Here is a 19,190-nt window from a genome sequence, read left to right as displayed (position 1 = left end):
GCCCAAGGATTGGCCCCGACCACGCTCAGGGCGGAAAGGAGGTGTGTATCCAGATTGGTCTCGGATTCTCCTCCCGCCTCTTTTTACGTCATATGGGAGCGACGGCTTGGGGAGTCGTTAACGTCATCCTCGAGCGCCAGGGAATCTGGGTAAAGGTAATGGTGGAGTGCTGAACCTAGCGGAGCTGGCTACCCTCATGGCCCTGCGGGCACTGACCCGCGCTCTGGGCTCCCTGAACCTGGCGCCCTCGGCCGCCGCCTCCCCCAGTCTGAGCCTGCTCCCGGCCGCCCAGGTAATCCACCTTACCCGGGAACGAGGCTGTTTCCGTTCAGGCCGCTGGAGAGAGGGCAACCGGAGATAAGTGGGGATGCGAGTCTGGTCAGGAGTCACGCCGGCCTATGACCTTCGATAAGTCACTCTCAGTCTCAGCTTTTTCCTATATAAGTGTTGCTTACACAGGGCCGCTGGATTTCTCAGACAAGATATTAGAGGAGAAAGTGCATTACGGATCACCGGTTGTACAGGTTTCAGTAATGACTGATATTTTGGGGGGTGCCTATCACAAGCCAGGCATAAGTAATAGAAGTTTGAAATAAATGAGATCTTTTCAACCACTCTATAGGTAGTTATTGTTCCCATTTTGCATATGAAAAAACTGATAAATAGTCTAAGGTCATAAACCAACTATTGGAGCTAGGTAGTCTGGCTTCAAAGCCTGAGCTCTTAACGATTATGACATCCATTAAGGATGGTGCGATTAGAGAATGCAGGGCAAGATACCAAGAATAGGAGCCTAAGGTGAAGGTATTACAAGGCCCCTAGTGGGTAATTGGTGAGTCACAGAAAAAAGTAGTTGTACGTCTTGCTCTTCTGGACCTCTCGGGCTGATGGTAGAGTTTGGCAGATGCACACTTAAAATTCAAAACCTACTCTGTGAAATTCTGGGAATACCACAGGGAACAAGACAGAAATGATCCTGCCTCTCCATTCATGTCTGAAAAACTCCCAGAAACATAATGCAAACGAGAAAAAGGCATCTGTCCCGATCGTGGTATATGGATGTGTGGAAGTTGCCAGCTCTGGAGAAGGGAGTTGTTTAGGGAAAGAAAAGTTTCCTGGAGGAGAGTTTTGAGCCACTTTTAGTAGATACACCAAGGGGAGAACATTCCATTGAAGAAATACATTAGAGGTCAAATGATCAAATGAAGAGAGGTAATCAACACACATATACCTGGATAAACATTCCACACTGGTATTGTGCAAGCTGGGAAGGGTAGAGTTTTTGGACAGCTCATCTGGGACACTTCCAGGAGGAAGTGGGTTACAAGCTAAACTTGGTTTCTGCTTTCTCCCTTGGTTCTATGATGCTTCTCCTTCAATTAGCTTTCAAGTGAAAGAGATTTCTGTTTATCTCTAGGTGAAAAACAATGCCTTCCTCCAGGTGCCCTCTGCCTCGATGTTGCTCCCCTGTCGCCCAGTCCTTACCTCTGTTGCCCTTAGTGCCAAGTTTGTGTCCTGGAAGAGTCGTACCAAGTACACCATTACACCAGTGAAGATGAGGAAGTCTGGGGGCCGAGACCACACAGGTGGGAGCAAGGGCGAGAGGATATAAGCAGTAAAGGGAAAAAACATGGTAGGGCCCTAAGCCTGTATTGATACAGGCAGAGAAATGTAATTGAAACACTCCTTCTGCATGTAGTATGTGTTTCAGAGCAAGAGAGTAGACTACAAAGCAACAGACAAGTGGGCTGTGCTCCTAAAGACAATTCTAGGTTATTGAAGAAAACAGCATACACAAGCGTCATAACATTTTTCTTCAGACCCTTCAAAAATTGATAACAGTTGAAATTGAGCACTGTTTACATGGCCCTTAGTTCACTGATTTGTAGAGAATTTATAGTTTTATAGTTTCAGTAATCATGTAACTGTGTTTTTACCAAAGTCCATGTATTTTCCCCTTCCCAATTTACCCCATTGCCCATTGTGCTCCAAATTTTCATCATTTTCTGTGTGTGTCACAATTTTGGGAAACACTGCTCTCTGCCCAGGAAAAGTCTGTTCATCTGACCTGGGTCATATCCCCTCACTCTCCTGACCACAGGCCGAATCAAAGTGCATGGTATTGGCGGGGGCCACAAGCAACGTTATCGCATGATTGACTTTCTTCGGTTCCGGCCTGAGCAGGAAACCAAGTCAGGACCCTTTGAGGAAAAGGTCATTGTCGTCCGCTATGATCCCTGTAGGCAAGTTTGGGGTGTGGGGTAATGATGGTATGGGTGAATGAGCTCTGTGGCTTTTCAGAAGATATGAGGCTGCCTAGATGGTCTGCTCACGAGTTCCTCACCCTGAACAGGTCAGCAGACATAGCTCTGGTTGCTGGGGGCAACAGGAAACGCTGGATCATTGCTACTGAAAACATGCAGGCTGGAGATATAATCCTGAACTCTGACCACATAGGCCGAATGGCAGGTGAGAGATGGCCACCGGATGTGTGTGGGCTGTGAAGCTGCAAGGGTTCTGGTGCTGATGAAATTCTGTCTTTTAGTTGCTCCTCGGGAAGGGGATGCACATCCTCTTGGGGCCTTGCCAGTGGGGACCCTCATCAACAACGTGGAGAGTGAGCCAGGCCGGGGGGCCCAGTATATTCGTGCCGCAGGTATGAGGAAAGGAGCTGCTTAGGGTCTTATAGTTTGGAAGGCTAGGGGTTACCCCAGGTCACAATTCTCTGAACCCATGGGCCCACATCTGGTTTGCTGATGGAGAAAAAGAAGGAAAACGAGGATGAAGAGGTGCTTGTGTTTTGACCTAAAACATTGCATGCATCCTACTTATCTGCTCCTAAAGAGCAAAACAAGGGCAGTGTGTGGCCCCCCTTGTAAATACTCCCCACCTCCTCCTTTGTGGAAGGTGGCAAAGCTACTGCTTCCCCTCTCCCCAGGGACATGTGGTGTGCTGCTACGGAAAGTGAATGGGACGGCCATCATCCAGCTGCCCTCTAAGAGGCAGATGCAGGTATGTGCGTGGGTACAGGTAGGAGGATTCAGCAAAGGAGGAATTTTTGAAATATGCCTTTCCTGGCCAGGATAGCTCCCAGGTGTTTTATGTTAAGAACTGCCCCCAGCTGGCTCTGTCCTTTTCTTCTGCTTGACTAGGCATGCCTGGTCAGGCTGGCACCATAATGGAATAGGGAACAGTGTCTTTCATTTTCAACTCCTATAGGACCTGCACTCAAGTTCAATTATGTTGTGCTTTTACCCTGTCCTCTCCCTTCTCTCACTGAGTGTAAGAACCCTCCCAAGAGTCCTTCCCTCAACATTGTCAGGCTCTTTCCACCCACTGTGCATTCTCCACCATCTGCTTTCTCTGTCAGGTGCTGGAAACATGCATAGCAACAGTAGGCCGAGTATCCAACGTTGATCATAACAAACGGGTCATCGGCAAGGCTGGACGGAACCGCTGGCTGGGCAAGAGGCCTTCCAGCGGGTTATGGCACCGCAAGGGGGGCTGGGCGGGCCGAAAGATTCGTCCGCTGCCCCCCATGAAGAGTTATGTGAAGCTCCCCTCAGCTGTTGCCCAAAGCTGATATCCCTGGAATCTAATAAAATGCGCCCCACCCCCCTCCAACCCCGTTTTTATCTGTTACTGTTTTCTGCCGGGAGAGATGCTACACAGTGGACCGGGAGAAAGACAGGAGCAAACAAATGTGGGGGGGAGGAGAAAGGAAAGGATAATATGGGGCTGGGATGCAACCTCATTTCCAGCCGCCTACTTTCTCTCAGTTCTATTATAGATAATGAAAGAGGGGGGGATAAATGACCTCCAAGTTCTTTCAGTTCTGGCTGGGGGAAACCAGGAAGGCACTTCCGGTGGCAGGAGGGAGTACCAAAAGGAAGAGGAAAGGGCGTCGCGGAGGAGGAGGTGCCGCGCGTCGCCGAGGTGGCATCCGCGACTCCGCCCCGGCGCTCTCTCCAGGCCCCAAGCTTTCCGCTGGGGCTGGCGGAAATGAGCCGCAACTTTGGGCGGGCGGCGGAGCCCCTAGAGCTAGACGAGTGGCGCCTTGGGATGGCACCAGCCCCGCCCTGCCCTGCCCCAGCAGCCGCAACCTGTGCTCGCTGGCGGTGACAGTGGCCGGGCCCCAGTGCGCTAGGTCCCAATGCGCCACGCCCCCTGCCCGCCAGCCCGTCCTGCAGAGGCACGCCCCCTCCCGCCTCTTCGCCTCGACCCCCTTCGGGGGCCCAGGCGGGGCCCAAATCTTCGCCAGCGTCGCCGCCATCGTATGCGCCGCGTCCCTATCTCAGCGAAGGACAGGCCTCGCGCCAGGACCCCCATCGACTTCTGAGGTGGCCAGAGCCCCACCGCGGCCCCCTGCCCCTACCCTGGGTTTTCCTCTGCCCACCATCCCACCAAGCCGCGCTCGGAACCCAACCTCGCGTCCCCTCATTCCACAGTGCTTCGGGATTCTCATCTATCCGACCCAGCCACCCACCACCCCTTTCTTGCCGCGCGCCCCTCTGCTTCTCAAGTCTAAAACCCTGGTCCACCAAGCCTCGCGCCCCTCACCCACTGGGTCTCTTGCAAACCTTTTCTCGGGCCTTGCATATCCGCCATGGGCCATGCTGCTCCAGTGCCTCCAGTCATCAGCGCCGGCAGCCCACCAGCCCCCTCCTCCCAGCCCACTGAGGCTTGAACCCTCCCTCCACCAGTTCTCTGGGTCTCTTGCCTCTGCGACTCACACTCCTGTGCTTCAAGCATTGGAGGTAGCATCCCTTCCCACGCACGCTCGGGTGTCGCTCTCCAGGAACCCCGTAACACACCCCGTTTTAACTCCCTTCTCAGGGCTGCTGCGCCTGTTCTAGGTCCTTGAGATTCGCTTTTAACTCCAAGGCTGCCTTTCCCCCATTGTCCTCTTCCCACTGCTCTAAAACAATCCATTCCAGGCTTCAGGGTCTTAGACCCTCCTTTTACCCCCAGATTTCGTGTTCTCTCAGAACAAACATCTCAATGTTCCTTTGCTTAGGCTTGGCCCCACCCAACCTTACAGCAGGCAACTCCTGGGCCCCACTTTACCCCATCCAACCCAACACCTGGTGCCACATTTGCTTCTCCACTCCTGGATGTCCTTGATTTTCTGATCTCCCTTCTCACTTTAGCTTGCCTGTTCTCTTCCTTGTGTGTCCTAGGTGCCAGGATGGTGGGGGAACTACGCTACAGGGAATTCAGAGTGCCCCTGGGGCCTGGCTTACATGCCTATCCTGATGAGCTGATCCGCCAGCGGGTGGGCCACGATGGGCATCCTGAGTACCAGATCCGCTGGCTCATCCTGAGGCGTGGGGAGGATGGGGAAGGGAGCTCTAGCCAAGTGGACTGCAAGGCTGAGCACATCCTGCTGTGGATGTCCAATGACGAGATCTATGCCAACTGCCACAAGATGCTGGGCGAGGATGGCCAAGTTATCGGGCCTTCCCAGGAGACTGCAGGAGAGGCTGGGGCCCTGGACAAGTCCGTGCTGGGGGAGATGGAAACCGATGTGAAGTCCCTGATTCAGAGGGCCCTTCGGCAGCTGGAGGAGTGTGTGGGCACCACTCCTCCTGCTCCTCTCCTTCACACTGTCCATGTGCTTAGTGCCTACGCCAGCATTGAGCCCCTAACTGGGGTCTTCAAAGACCCAAGAGTCCTGGATTTGCTCATGCACATGTTGAGTAGTCCCGATTATCAGATTCGATGGAGCGCAGGCCGGATGATACAAGCCTTGGCCTCCCATGATGCTGGTGAGGAGCAGTGTGGAAAGGAAGGGGAAGCAAGAGAGGGGCTGGGTTTGCTTAGGGTCTCGTAGGATGCTGCAACAGGAGTCTCTGACCTCATCAGTATGTAAATGACTGTTGCGCTTTTAGAGTTGGAGAAGAAAAGGAGGTGGGAAGGTATGTGTGGGCATCTCTGCAGAAAGAGGGAAGACTGACTCCCCAAGAATCTCAATTTCTACACAAAGGAAGAGTTTAGATTTTAGACTATTGCAGGGTATAAATATATATACACATATATATGTATATATACACATATATGAAAAACATAGTAAGTTTTGGCTTTCAAAGCAAATCATGTCATTCCTAGTACATAGTGGCCAAATGATGGGACTGAGAGAGTAGGGGGTCTAGGAGAGATGCCTGAGAAGGGTGAGGTGAGGGAGCAGTTACTGATTGGAGTCTGGGTTACAGGGACCCGGACCCAGATCCTTCTGTCACTGAGCCAGCAAGAGGCCATTGAGAAACACCTGGATTTTGACAGCCGCTGTGCTCTGCTGGCTCTGTTTGCACAGGCCACGCTCTCTGAACACCCCATGTCTTTTGAGGGCATTCAGCTGCCACAGGTATTCTGTTGGGGGCCTTGGGAGTGGGGCTGTGAAGATCTAGAGACCAGACCTTTCCACCTGTTCATAGAGAACAGTGTGGAGAACGGGGCTAAAGCTGGGACAAGGTGGACAACACCCAGATGTGTCCTACAGGTCCCAGGAAGGCTGCTCTTCTCCCTGGTGAAGCGCTATTTGCATGTCACCTCCCTCCTGGATCAGCTGAATGACAGTGCTGCAGAACTAGGAGCCCAAAACAGCTCTGCTCCTGAGGAGTCGAGTGGAGAAAGGGGTCGGCTAGAGCTGGAGTTCAGCATGGCTGTGGGTACCCTGATCTCAGAGCTGGTGCAGGCCATGCGCTGGGACTGGGCCTCGAGCAGACAGAGGCCCTCGGCTAGGTCTTCCTGTTCCATCTTCCAGCCCCAGCTGGCAGAAGCAGGTCCAGGGCTGCCACCCACCCAGGCCCGACCCTCTCTCAGGAGGTCAAGGCGGTTTCGCCCGCGCCCTGAGTTCGCAAGTGGCAATACCTATGCTTTGTATGTGCGGGATACGCTACAGCCAGGAATGCGAGTACGGATGCTGGATGATTTCGAGGAGATCAGTGCTGGGGACGAGGGCGAGTTCCGGCAGAGCAACAGTGGCGTACCCCCTGTGCAGGTGAGTAAGTGCATGGTGGTGGACAGGGATCTTTTATAAAATTTTGAGGGTTTTTTAAAAGATTTATTTTGGGGCTTTCGTGGGGCTTTTAAATAATAGATGTGTGTTCCAAGCCCAGAGCACACACTTCATACTCTCAGCACTAACTGCCAGGGAGAAGGGCTGTTGGGGATCTTTCTGGGTAGGGCTAAGCCAGGGCTTCCATGCAGGGAACTCTGGCAGGTCACCCAAAGGGAATTGAAATGGTTTAAAAGGAGGTCAGCAATTGTAAGTGGGGCCGTTTGGTAGGCTGAGAAAAATCTGGGTTTAGAAGGCTATGAGGTCAGGAAGACTCTCCCGGAAAGAAACTGATATAACAAAATTTTCCCAAAGGTCGGGGTCAGGGAGACAGGGTAGTTAAGGCCAGGAGGATGTGTAGGTGCATAAGCCGTCAGGGATAGATGAGAGGAAGAGGCAGAGCCCAGTCCCAGTAGGAGAAGGCATATTGTGTGTGTGTTCTTGTTCTCCATATGCCAGTGTTTTGCTATTTGGAGGTTTTTTCAAACCTGGCCAGGTAGTCATTTGAGGACCATACATCCTCATCATCGGGCCACAGACAGTCATTTAGTAAACCCTCTACCCCACTTCTCTTTCTTTTCCCCCATGTCTTCCAGGTGCTGTGGGAATCAACGGGCCGCACTTATTGGGTACACTGGCACATGCTGGAGATTCTGGGCTTTGAGGAAGACACTGAGGATGTGGTTGAGGCTGATGAGTACCAGGGTGCAGTGGTCAGTGGAGCGCAGGGTATAGGTGAGCCCAGAGAGGAAACAAGCGTCAGTTTTGAGCACAGGAGCAGTGGTATGGCTGGGTGGGTAGTGACATCTCTGTGCCCTACAACCCATTTCCATAGCTCTGCCCTCCTGGCGATGGAAGCCCATGACAGAGCTCTACGCTGTGCCCTATGTGCTGCCTGAGGATGAAGACACTGAGGAGAGTGAACACCTGACCCAGGCCGAGTGGTGGGAGCTCCTCTTCTTCATCAAGAAGCTGGATGGACCTGACCATCAAGAGGTTCTCCAGATCCTCCAGGAGAACCTGGATGGGGAGGTAGAGCTGGCCCAGGACATACGGAAGTTGGAGGGTTCCACTGCAAGGGGTGGACTGCACTGTGACAGAACATTTGGAAGGCTCGGGATGGGAAGTGGAGGTTGATAGCATAACGGGCTGCAGGGGCGGGGGTCTAGAATGTTCAGAGGCATTGGTGAGCTGTTTGGGAGGAGTTAGTTGGCAGCCGTGAGAGGTTCAGGATGGAGAAGGTATATGCAGAAACCTGCACCACTACCAAGTGCCCCTGGAGCCTCTGTGCTGGCAGGGCTACCTGCAGTGAGAACTTCTCCCCATGACAGATTCTGGATGACGAGATCCTGGCTGAGCTGGCCGTGCCCATGGAATTGGCCCAGGACCTGCTGCTGGCTCTGCCACAGCGACTCGATGACAGTGCTCTCAGGGACCTGCGCAACTGTCGTGTCTACAGAAAATATGGGCCTCAGGCCCTGGCAGGGCAGCTGGCTTACCCATCCCTGCCGGAAGCCCAGGCCCAGCCTCAGGAATCAGCAGGTGCATCCAGAGTGGAAGGTGGGGTGCCAGACAGACACAGCAGCTCTGCAGGCTGGGCTCTAGGAGGGCACAAGCCCAGGAGAGATGTCTGTGATGATTTTTGTGCAGTCCTGTCTGGAAGATACGGCACTTTAGGAATAAACTGAAACTTAGAGATAAGCAAGGAATTGGAGAAGCAGACATTGTACTCCCTCCAAAGAACGAAGGAGGGAGTAAAGTTAGAAAATTGCAAGAGATCTGAAGCCTTTAAAAGCACCCCCCTCCCATATTTAATTTTTTCTATTGTTCAGAAAAACAAATTATCGCATGCTTTTAGATATAGGGAAATGCTCTGCTGGTAGACAGGAATATCCTTTGCAATTTTAAGTACATAAAACTTGTCATAAAGCTGTCTTATAAATACATTAAAAAATGCTACGAGATCCCCAAACCTCACTTTTAGTGGGGCAAAAGAAACCAAAAACATTTTTAGGAGAAATTAGCAAACTAGATTGAGAGTTAGGAATCTGCCCTTTTCTGATCTTTCACATCATTAACAGTGACCAGCCCTTATGATTTCCCCCATCTTATAGCAAAAGAACCCCTGATTCAGTGCCCCAACACTCCCTTGCATCGTCTGGTGGAGGGCTGTGGGCCAGCTGGGAAAATCATCCTGGATCTGGAGCAAGCCCTCAGCTCAGAGGGGACCCAGGAGAATGAGGTCAAGCCGCTCCTGCTGCTGCTGCAGCGGCAGCCCCAGCCCTTCCTCACGCTGATGAGGAGCCTGGACACTCCAGTGGCCAACAAGGCCTTACACCTTGCTGCTCTGAGGTGAGGGGATGGTGAGAGGCGTAGTTGGGCAAAAGAGTCTTCGAGGTTGGCTGCACATCTCTCCTCCCGCTCCCTGCTCTCCAGAATCTTGATGCGGCTGGTGGACTTCCCCGAGGCACTGCTGCTGCCCTGGCACGAGGCCATGGATGCCTGTATGGCCTGCCTGCAGTCCCCAGACACTGACCGAGAGGTACCCTTGCCCTGCTCTGGGGAGATGCTGAGGAGGACATAAGGCAGCCTCTGATGAGGCAGACCTCCTGGGTGGGGCTCTGAAGGGCACGATGGAGCCTTGGTGCTCATGGTTTGGGTTTTGTTTTTTAAATTGGATTTTACTTTTTTAAATAGGTAGTACATTCACACTTCACAAATCAAAACGATATAACAAGGTGTACACTGAGAACTGTCACTCCCAGTGGAATCCCGATTCTCCCAGTGCCCCACATGCCCCATACTGGTAACCACTGTATTTATGTATCCTCCTTGTGTTTCCTTATGTGAATATAAACAAACCCAAACATGTGATCTTATTTGCCATCTTTTTACACAAAAGGTTATCTCCATATTGCATTAAGAGCCTCCTGTTTGGCTTGGCCTGTGGGGGGAAAGGGGGTGAAGGAGGCAGAGGGGACCATCACATCCCAGAGTCCCCTGCCACAGAGACATCCTGGGCACGGAAGGCTTGGGAAGGGGACAGAGAACTAGTGGCAGTGCGTGTCTATAGTATACACCTTTGGTTGTTACCCAGATACACACATCCAGTCCCACTCAGCCCTCTTCCCACTGACAGGTGTCTGTGCTTAGGGACTGAGGATCTCAGAATGCAGCCTCACAGCTGGTTCTTGGGACAGCAGGGCCTGAAAAGAAACAAGCTGGGATGCTCTCTGCACCTATTGCCAACATTATTTGTAATCGAGAATCCTGGGGGGGGTAGGGGTGGGGCAGGGCATCTCTTGGCTTTTTCAATTCAGATTGTCTTTCGTTCTCTAACTCCACCCAGCCCTCGTGTGTCTCCCCTATCCCTGTCTTTTTACTTCCTCACTATGTCTTGTCTTGTTCAGTGCAGTAGTCCCAGCACCCAGCACACCGTAGGTGTGTAGTAAATACTCCTGGAGATGCCTTTGTGGCCCGTGCCTTGTCCCCTTTACTTACCTCTCCCTGCCCCCATCTCAGGTGCTCCAGGAACTGATCTTCTTCCTGTACCACCTGGCCTCAGTGAGCAGGGACTATGCTGTGGTGCTGAATCAACTGGGAGCCCGAGACGCCATCTCCAGGGCCCTGGAAAAGCACCTGGGAGAGCTGGAGCTGGCTCAAGAACTGCGGGACATGGTGTTCAAGTGCGAGAAGCATGCCCACCTCTACCGAAAACTCACCACTAACATCCTGGGAGGCTGCATCCAGGTCAGGAGGAATGGCAAAGGAAAGTTGTGAGTTCACGGCTGGGTAAGAATATGAAAGCCAAGGAGTGGAGGGGAAGCGGGGGTGTTTCTGAAGTTGAGAAAGGCAGGTGAGTCTAGTGAACCTGGGGTCATTTGTTCTCCGCTCTCCTACGTCATCTGGTCCTGCTCTGCTAGTGTTATGGAGGAAGTCCCATTGCTGCTGAATCTTTCTCCAAACATGCTTCCCTGTGTTCCTTCCTCCTCCTCACGCCTCTTCTCTGATGTTCCGGCTGCAGATGGTGCTGGGTCAGATCGAAGACCACAGAAGAACCCACCAACCCATCAACATCCCCTTCTTTGATGTGTTTCTCAGATATCTGTGCCAGGGTTCGTGCCTGTCCCCACATTACTCCATGTACCCACAACTACATCTGTCTTCCCTCCATACTAACCAGGCTGTGACTGCCACCCCTTCCCACTTGCCCCCAGGCTCCAGTGTGGAAGTGAAGGAGGACAAGTGCTGGGAGAAGGTGGAAGTGTCCTCCAACCCGCACCGGGCCAGCAAGCTGACGGACCGCAACCCCAAGACCTACTGGGAGTCCAATGGCAGCACTGGCTCCCACTACATCACCTTACACATGCACCAGGGTGTCCTCATCAGGTAACATGCTTCATGCATATGCTTAGCCATACACCTACACTTCCTCTTGACTTCTCTGTGTTTGTCTGGTCGAAGCGCCTTCCTCCTGAACATAACCAGAGGGTCTCCTTGGCTCTTATCTACAAAGACATGACTGGTTCTGGTTCCAATTGGCTCCTCTTCCCTGCTCCCAGGCAGCTGACTCTGCTGGTGGCTGGTGAAGACTCGAGCTACATGCCGGCCAGGGTGGTGGTGTTCGGGGGCGACAGCACCAGCTCTCTTAATACAGAACTCAACTCGGTAGGGACCCCTGTGCCACTAGACCACTACTCAAAGGATCCACCCTTCTGCCCAGACTCCTAAACTCCTGAATTTCTCCCTGTCTTGCACCCCATAGAAAGTAGAGTCCTTTATCCCTGTGCCTAGATGTTGGCATCAGGCCCTAAAGAGAGAGGGTGGCATTAAGACCTGACCATCAGGACCCCACACACCCCAGAGCTGGGGAAGAAAGGGACACAGTGATGGGCCAAGAGCAGCTTTGGGGCTCCCAGCACTCTTATCTACAGTTGTGGAGGTAACAGCCTTCTCTGCTCTTTACCAGGTCAACGTGATGCCCTCTGCCAGCCGGGTGATCCTCCTGGAGAACCTGAACCGCTTCTGGCCCGTCATCCAGATCCGCATAAAGCGCTGCCAGCAGGTAGAGCAGGCTCCTGGACATGGGGCTCCAGGTCCTGTAACTGTTGCAGATCTTGGGCCAGAGCTCCGGCCTGGGTCGTGGGCAGCTCCAGGAGTAAAGAATGAGGGTGTGGCTGACCCCAGATCATTCTGAGGAGAATGCGAACTAGGCGAAAACAGGCCTGTGTGCATTGCAGGGCGGTATTGACACACGCATTCGGGGGTTGGAGGTCCTGGGCCCCAAGCCCACTTTCTGGCCAGTGTTCCGGGAGCAACTGTGTCGTCACACACGCCTCTTCTACATGGTTCGGGCTCAGGCCTGGAGCCAGGACATAGCCGAGGACCGTAGGAGCCTCCTGCACCTGAGTTCTAGGTGTGTGCAAGCATGTGTGTGTGTGCCTATGTGCGTAAGTATTAAAGGCAGCCACTGGGTGGCTTCTGTGGAGGGCGTAAGATGGAGAGTGAACATGCTTGTGGAGTGGCTGGAGTGTTTGGGAAAGGAAGGAAAGAATAAAGAGATTTCTCAGGGGGGTTGGAAATGGGATCTGCTAGTTAACATAGGGGAGTTATCAAAACTGAGGAGATTTGGTCTGGTTGCTGGGGATTAGCTGACAATCTTAGTCTGGGTAGACACTGAGGTAACTTAAGCCTCTAGCCCCTGGCACCTTACCCATACTTTTCCCCAGACTCAACGGGGCTCTGCGCCAGGAGCAGAATTTTGCTGATCACTTCCTCCCTGACAACGAAGCTGCCCAAGCACTGGGCAAGACCTGCTGGGAGGCCCTGGTCAGCCCCCTGGTGCAGAACATCACCTCCCCCGGTAACCATCCCAACCCCTGGCCCCCTTTACCATCCCGTTGTTAGCCCCCACTAACCAGCCTCTTTTTGCTCTACCCTGAAGCCACCTGCTTGGTTATACTCTTGGCCCTTTTGGTATTTGTGTTTGTTTGGAACCTTAGTCTTCTCACAACACAGGGGCCACCTCCTTTCCCATGTCTCTCAGGTGCCAGGTGACACCGTAAGGTCAGGTGGAGCCTCGCTACCTCCCCTCCCTGGATCATTCTGTCTAACTGCTCTTTCTCCATGCTCCCGTCAAGCCAGCCTCTTCCACTGCCCTGGAGACATGCCCTGCCTTGGCTTGTTTTTCCCAACCTCTAGACGAGGACGGCATCAGCCCCCTGGGCTGGCTGCTGGACCAGTACCTGGAGTGTCGGGAGGCTGCCCACAACCCCCAGAGCCGCGCTGCAGCTTTCTCCTCGAGGGTGCGCCGCCTCACCCACCTGCTGGTGCACGTGGAGCCCTGTGAGGCACCCCCTGCTGTGGGGACCACACCTCGGCCCAGTGAGTACCATGGATTCAGCGGGGAGCTCAGGTTAGGGGCATTGCCTGTGCACCCTCACTCCCATACTACAGGCTTCCGTCCCTTCTCACCCTTCTGCTTCCTACATGCTCAGCCTATTCATCTTCCAGTTTGTGTCAGCCCCACCCAAGAGCATCATTTTGGGTGGCAGCACATCAGGAAAGGCCCTAGGGCTCACCCTTGAATGGGGACCCAGGAACTGAGAGGCTGCTCCCACTTTGCCTCTGCCCCTCCCTGTCTCCATAGAGGGCAGAAACAGAAGCCACGACTGGAGCTCCCTGGCTACCCGGGGGCTTCCCAGCAGCATCATGAGAAACCTGACCCGTTGTTGGCAGTCAGCGGTGGAGGAGCAGGTGGGCGGGACAGGTGCCGGGAGGTAAGGGAACTGTAATGGTGGTGTGTTGGATTGCCTCTTCACGCTGCTGCCCCTTCTCCTCAGGTGAACAGTTTTTTGACATCACACTGGCGGGATGATGACTTTGTGCCACGCTACTGTGAACACTTTAATAATCTGCAGAAATCGAGCTCTGAGCTGTTTGGGCCACGGGCAGCCTTTTTGCTGGCGCTGCAAAACGGCTGTGCTGGTGCCTTACTGAAGCTCCCTTTTCTCAAAGCTGCCCATGTAAGCCTCCTACCCTCACCTAACCCCTGGGTCTCTTCCGACAAACTCTCCCTTCCCCACCTCCTCAAAACAGCCCACCCTTCCATTCCCATTCGACAAGCGACATGTATTGGCATATAACCATGTCATTAAAAATTTAAAAAAAAAAGAAAAAAATAGTCATCTGCAGCGTGCCACCCTAACATACCTTGATATGCTTTCTTCTATTCATGTGCATGATTTAATGTCATTCACTCATGAGTAGCTAAAATACTTTATTTTTTCTTTGATCGTTACATGAAAATCTTCGTCTTTTATTATTTGTGCAGGGTGGCCAGTTGGCTCAGTTGGTTAGAGTGTGGCGCTGTTGGTGCATAAATTCCATCTAATGGATGTACTATAATTTACTCCCCCATTCCTATCAGCCCATAAATATTTAATAAGCACTTCAAATGTATCAGGCACTGTGATAAGAACTGAAGATAGATCAAGTCCCTCCCCTCAACGTTTAGTCTTCTAGGGAAGACACAGAGTTAAGCAAATGGTAAACTAAAATGGGACAAGCTCCCTGGTAAACAAAGAACGGTGCGGGGGGAGCGTGAAGAAAGTGCTGCCTGAACTGCTTCCAGTTCTGTTTTATCTGTAGTACCACATGGGACCATCTTTGTGCATGTAACTTATTTCTTCATATTAAATTATTGTTGTTAGTTTCATTTTTTAGACATGTTCAATGTGAAAAAAACCTTTTATAATTGTTAATATTGTTAATTTGCACAATTGTTAATGATTTTATATAACAGTTTTACGAAAGTGTTGACCAATTTATGAAGCTGTGGGGCCGTTCACATCTACCTCCTCACTGCTCGACTCACCTCTTCCACTTACTTGCTTATGGTTTCCCTGTGCTCTTCCCACTGCCCAGGTGAGTGAGCAGTTTGCCCGGCACATCGACCAGCGGATCCAGGGCAGCCGGATTGGTGGGGCCCGGGGGATGGAGATGCTGGCGCAACTGCAGCGATGCCTGGAAACCGTCCTAATTTTCTCTGGTCTGGAGATAGCCACCACCTTTGAGCATTACTACCAGTGAGTGTGGACTAGGGAATGGGAGGTAGGGGAAGGCAGGATGACAAGGGCAGGGCCAGCTCGCAGGGCCTTGGGAGTCTTGGGTCCAGGCAGACTAGAGTCCTGGAGCAGGAGCCCGGGCCATACTGAGTGCCATACTGAGGCTTGAGCTGTGTGTGCTGCAGGCACTACATGGCGGACCGTCTCCTGAGCCTGGGCTCGAGCTGGCTGGAGGGGGCCGTGCTGGAGCAGATAGGTCCCTGCTTCCCCAACCGCCTCCCCCAGCAGATGCTGCGGAGCCTGAGCACCTCTGAGGAGCTGCAGCGCCAGTTCCACGTCTACCAGCTCCAGCGGCTAGATCAGGAACTCCTGAAGCTGGAGGACACAGAGAAGAAAATACAGGTGGGGGCCTGGGAAGGGATTTGCTAATGCTAATACAAATGGAGCGTAGGAAGGAAGAGAGGCATAGAGCAGACCAGAGGAGGCCCACTGCCTTTTGAGAACCCTGTTTCCTTCTTTAGGTGGGCCATGAGGCCAATGGCAAGGAGCATGAGAGAGAGAAGGAAGAGGAAGGTGAGGAAACTGGCACGGCAGCAGATGTGATGGAAGAGGAAGAGGAGGAGGAGAACGAGGACCTGTATTATGAAGGGGCAATGCCAGAAGTATCTGTGCTAGTCTTGTCACCACGCTGCTGGCCTACTGCTTCCATCTGCCACATGCTAAACCCTAGAACCTGCCTGCCTTACTATCTGAGAGGCACTTTGAACCGATACTCCAACTTCTACAATAAGAGTGAGGAGCTGGGCAGAAGGAACAGGGGACTGGGAATAGGCTGGGATACTGGGAAAGGGGTTGGATTGGCCCCTGGGGTTGGGAGCCTTGACGGGGTGGATTTGAGAAGAAAGGGCAGGAGCTTAGGTTTGTGTTGTGGGCATGGAGCTATCAGGCACCAGCTCATCAGACTGTTGCCTTTTCTGACCTTAAAATAAGACCCAGGACTCTCTTTGTGGGTGGTAGGGAGGATGGAGGCAGGAGGCACCTGAGGCCACCAGAAAGAGTTCTCCTTTAGTGATAGGTGTCTGGCTCCTGCTCAGTCGCTGTAATCTAAGCTCTTCACTGGGGGCTCATCCTGGGGTGGACAGCGACAAAGAAAGGGGAAGGGAATCAGACCTGCCCTCAAGGAATCTGACTAATGGGGGAGACACTGACCTCTCTCATGGATATTCCAGTTGATAAGAGCCCCAGTGCTTCCATTTTCTCCCTAAAAATATGGAGAACTCTTCGAAGGCACTGATCAGAGCCTTCTTGGTGCAGGGCAAGGCATACACTGGGCCCCCAGATGCCTGCAGCTTATCTGGGAGGCAGCCCAGAGAAGGCTGAGCTCTAGACACTCAGGCCAGGAGCCACAGTGTCCATGAATGCTGGGCTGCATGCTCTGCAGAGAATAGGGGGGACAAAGCCCAACCAATGGTGTGCCTTCTCCCTGATCCTTCTCAGGTCAGAGCTACCCTGCCCTGGAGCAGGGCCCACATCAGCTATTGCAGTGGACATGGCTAGGCAGGGCTGAGCTGCAGTTTGGGGACCAGACCCTGCATGTGTCCACCGTGCAGATGTGGCTGCTGCTGTATCTCAACGACCTGAAGGTGCCCGAGTCCTCTGTGCCTCCCTGCTGTCTCCTACCTTGTCTCTCTCACCTGTCTTCCCTAACCCTGTCCTTCCCTCCACCCTCTTCACTCCACCGCTTGGGGAGGCCCTGAGTACCCCCTCCTCTTTCTAAGGTGGTCTCCGTAGAGGGTCTGCTGGCGCTCTCAGGGCTCTCTCCGGACATGCTGAATCAAGCAATTGGGCCTCTTACCTCTTCAAGAGGCCCGCTGGACTTTCATGAGCAAAAGGATGTCCCAGGAGGTATGTACTTAGGGCAGAGGGGCTTGAGCCAGGGCAGGCCTTGCTGTGGGCCCCCCACTGAATGACCAGTGCTTATTTCAGGGGTGCTCAAGATTAGAGATGATAGAGAGGAACCTAGGCCAAGGAGGGGCAACGTGTGGCTCCTCCCACCTCAGACCTACCTGAAAGCTGAGGATGAAGAGGGCCGGAACCTGGAGAAGAGACGGAACCTTCTGAACTGCCTTATCGTCCGAATCCTCAAGGCCCACGGGGATGAGGGGCTACACATTGACCAGCTTGTCTGTCTGGTAGATGGGGATGGGCAATGGGTGAGGGAACTTTGGGGTGGGGAGGCAGACCACAGGAGGTAGGTAAACATTTAAAACCTCCGGTTCACTACAGAGCCTGTAGGTTTATAAGGAGTAAGGTTGGGGTATACCTGGTGTCCTTGGAGCTCACTGTCCTGGCAGCTTGTGCTTGGATTGCAAGCTAGAGGTGGGGTAAGCTGGGTGTCTCTGACCTATTGTTCCCTCTTCTCTCTCCTTACCAGGTGCTGGAAGCTTGGCAGAAGGGCCCTTGTCCTCCCAGGGGTTTGGTCAGCAGCCTTGGTAAGGGGTCTGCCTGCAGTAGTACCGATGTCCTCTCCTGCATCCTGCACCTCCTGGGCAAAGGCACGGTGAGACGCCATGGCGACCGGCCGCAGATGCTGTCCTATGCAGTCCCTGTGACTGTGATGGAGCCCCACACTGAGTCCCTAAACCCGAGTTCCTCAGGCCCCAACCCACCCCTCACCTTCCACACCCTGCAGATTCGCTCTCGGGGTGTGCCCTATGCCTCCTGCACCAGCACCCAGAGCTTCTCCACCTTCCGGTAGCTCTGGAGATGGGGTCAGGGCTAGGTAGGGCTATTTTATTTCTCCAGAAATAAAATGCAGGAGTTTAAGTGTATGGCCTGTGTGGTGACTGCTAGGGACCTGACAGGGTCAAGGGGGCTTTCCTAGCCGAAAGGGGAGAAGAGCCCTCTGGCCCTAAGTCTGTCTAATGCCATGTGGAGAGTCATTTTTAGGGTGGGGATGGCAGCCTGGGGAAAACCGTGGAGGGAGTTAGGTGTGTCTTAGTATCTCCTCTCGGCAGGGAATTAAGTGTACAGGGATGGATTTCTGCCCCCTTCTCAAAGGGTGTGGGATCAGAAGTGCTTTCACCTGGCAAACTGGAAACCCAAGCATACATTGCCATGTACTGGACGGCATGCAACTTGGGCAGGTTATCAAGCAGGACTCCATTTTCTTTTGTTGTGGAATTGGACCACTCAGTGGGACTCTGACAAGTACCAAGTGTGGGAGCGTTTGACACAGTGAAGACTCTGCCACTGGCCACCACACCTAGCAGTGAGTGCAATGCAGGGCACCTTCCCTAGGTAAGACTGACAAGGTGAAGGTGAGATAAAGGAAATGAAGGCACCAGGAGCCTGAACGTGTGCCCTGTCCAGATGCTTTAGGATCTGGGTTGTAAGCAGACCTAGATGGAACTGCAGCTGCCATGAACTCATTTACTCTCTGGCTGTACAGTGCTGCACACTGTGACCAAAGCCAGACCCCAACTAGCCCCATAGGTGGGCCTGTACTGCTCTGATCGGGACCCCTGGCCTCACCCACACTGAAGCAGGATGGGTCAGGTTAGGAGACCCAGTGCCAGAGGTGGAACTCTGTCTTGGGAGAGGCCATTAGGGGAGGAGGGAAGGAGCGACCCAAGCATCCTGAGTCCTAGTCAGCTGAGAGGTGACTAGGAGATAATTACAGGAGGCAGGAGAAGGCGCAGGGAAAAGTCAGGATGTGAGAGGGCAGAGGCCAGACAGAACTAGGTGCCACTCAGGACTGACATTTGGAATTGAATCTGTTCCAGATTACCAAGCAGGGCTCCATTTTCCTTTGTTGTGGAATTTGACCAGTCACTGTGGTACTCTGACACGTACCAGGTGTAGGAGCATTTGACACAGTGAAGACTTCGCTACTGGTCACACCAGTCAGGGTGCCCAGGAAGAGGCAACAAACCAGAGAGCCAAGAGAGGGTGGACACAGAAGGCCCATACTTGCTTTTCAGTATGGTGGCCTCATGGTGCCATCAGTGGTTCTCACAGCAGAACCATCCTGTTGATCCGTGCTATTCCATGATGTAGAAGACCCG

At 53.1% G+C, this 19,190-nt stretch overlaps 2 protein-coding genes across 2 annotated transcripts; both read left to right on the top strand.

The window, feature by feature from the left end:
• Positions 1-116: 116 nt before the first annotated feature.
• On the top strand, positions 117-3,640 carry MRPL2 (mitochondrial ribosomal protein L2). The gene is made up of 7 exons (XM_011354659.2): positions 117-292; positions 1,418-1,586; positions 2,102-2,243; positions 2,354-2,469; positions 2,546-2,656; positions 2,939-3,012; positions 3,371-3,640. Exons 1-7 carry the CDS (start codon positions 197-199, stop codon positions 3,581-3,583), a joined length of 921 nt encoding a protein of 306 aa, XP_011352961.1. The 5' UTR covers positions 117-196; the 3' UTR covers positions 3,584-3,640.
• CUL7 (cullin 7) lies at positions 3,612-17,951 on the top strand. The gene is made up of 26 exons (XM_011354658.2): positions 3,612-4,340; positions 5,181-5,768; positions 6,213-6,364; positions 6,500-7,000; positions 7,654-7,792; positions 7,893-8,089; positions 8,389-8,599; positions 9,172-9,409; positions 9,494-9,599; positions 10,580-10,807; positions 11,082-11,172; positions 11,275-11,446; positions 11,620-11,725; positions 12,027-12,122; positions 12,298-12,473; positions 12,787-12,920; positions 13,259-13,441; positions 13,707-13,813; positions 13,900-14,082; positions 14,984-15,144; positions 15,309-15,525; positions 15,645-15,915; positions 16,621-16,766; positions 16,902-17,028; positions 17,110-17,315; positions 17,558-17,951. Exons 2-26 carry the CDS (start codon positions 5,189-5,191, stop codon positions 17,879-17,881), a joined length of 5,052 nt encoding a protein of 1,683 aa, XP_011352960.1. The 5' UTR covers positions 3,612-4,340; positions 5,181-5,188; the 3' UTR covers positions 17,882-17,951.
• The last annotated feature ends 1,239 nt before the right edge of the window (positions 17,952-19,190 follow it).

The sequence above is a fragment of the Pteropus vampyrus genome, unplaced genomic scaffold, assembly GCF_000151845.1.
Source record: "Pteropus vampyrus isolate Shadow unplaced genomic scaffold, Pvam_2.0 Scaffold18, whole genome shotgun sequence".
Classification (NCBI taxonomy): domain Eukaryota; kingdom Metazoa; phylum Chordata; class Mammalia; order Chiroptera; family Pteropodidae; genus Pteropus; species Pteropus vampyrus.
The sequence above is the reverse complement of the archived record's forward strand: the minus strand, read 5'-3'. Positions and strand labels throughout refer to the sequence as shown.

What these genes read in the sequence shown, in the direction of transcription:
- MRPL2 (XM_011354659.2), top strand. Translation starts at nt 197, where the DNA reads ATGGCCCTGCGGGCACTGACCCGCGCTCTGGGCTCCCTGAACCTGGCG. An exon ending in GCCTGCTCCCGGCCGCCCAG is followed by an intron (nt 293 to 1,417) that starts GTAATCCACCTT and finishes GTTTATCTCTAG; the next exon opens with GTGAAAAACAATGCCTTCCT. An exon ending in GTCCGCTATGATCCCTGTAG is followed by an intron (nt 2,244 to 2,353) that starts GCAAGTTTGGGG and finishes CACCCTGAACAG; the next exon opens with GTCAGCAGACATAGCTCTGG.
- CUL7 (XM_011354658.2), top strand. Translation starts at nt 5,189, where the DNA reads ATGGTGGGGGAACTACGCTACAGGGAATTCAGAGTGCCCCTGGGGCCT. An exon ending in CCCCAGACACTGACCGAGAG is followed by an intron (nt 9,600 to 10,579) that starts GTACCCTTGCCC and finishes CCCCCATCTCAG; the next exon opens with GTGCTCCAGGAACTGATCTT. An exon ending in CTTTTCTCAAAGCTGCCCAT is followed by an intron (nt 14,083 to 14,983) that starts GTAAGCCTCCTA and finishes CCCACTGCCCAG; the next exon opens with GTGAGTGAGCAGTTTGCCCG.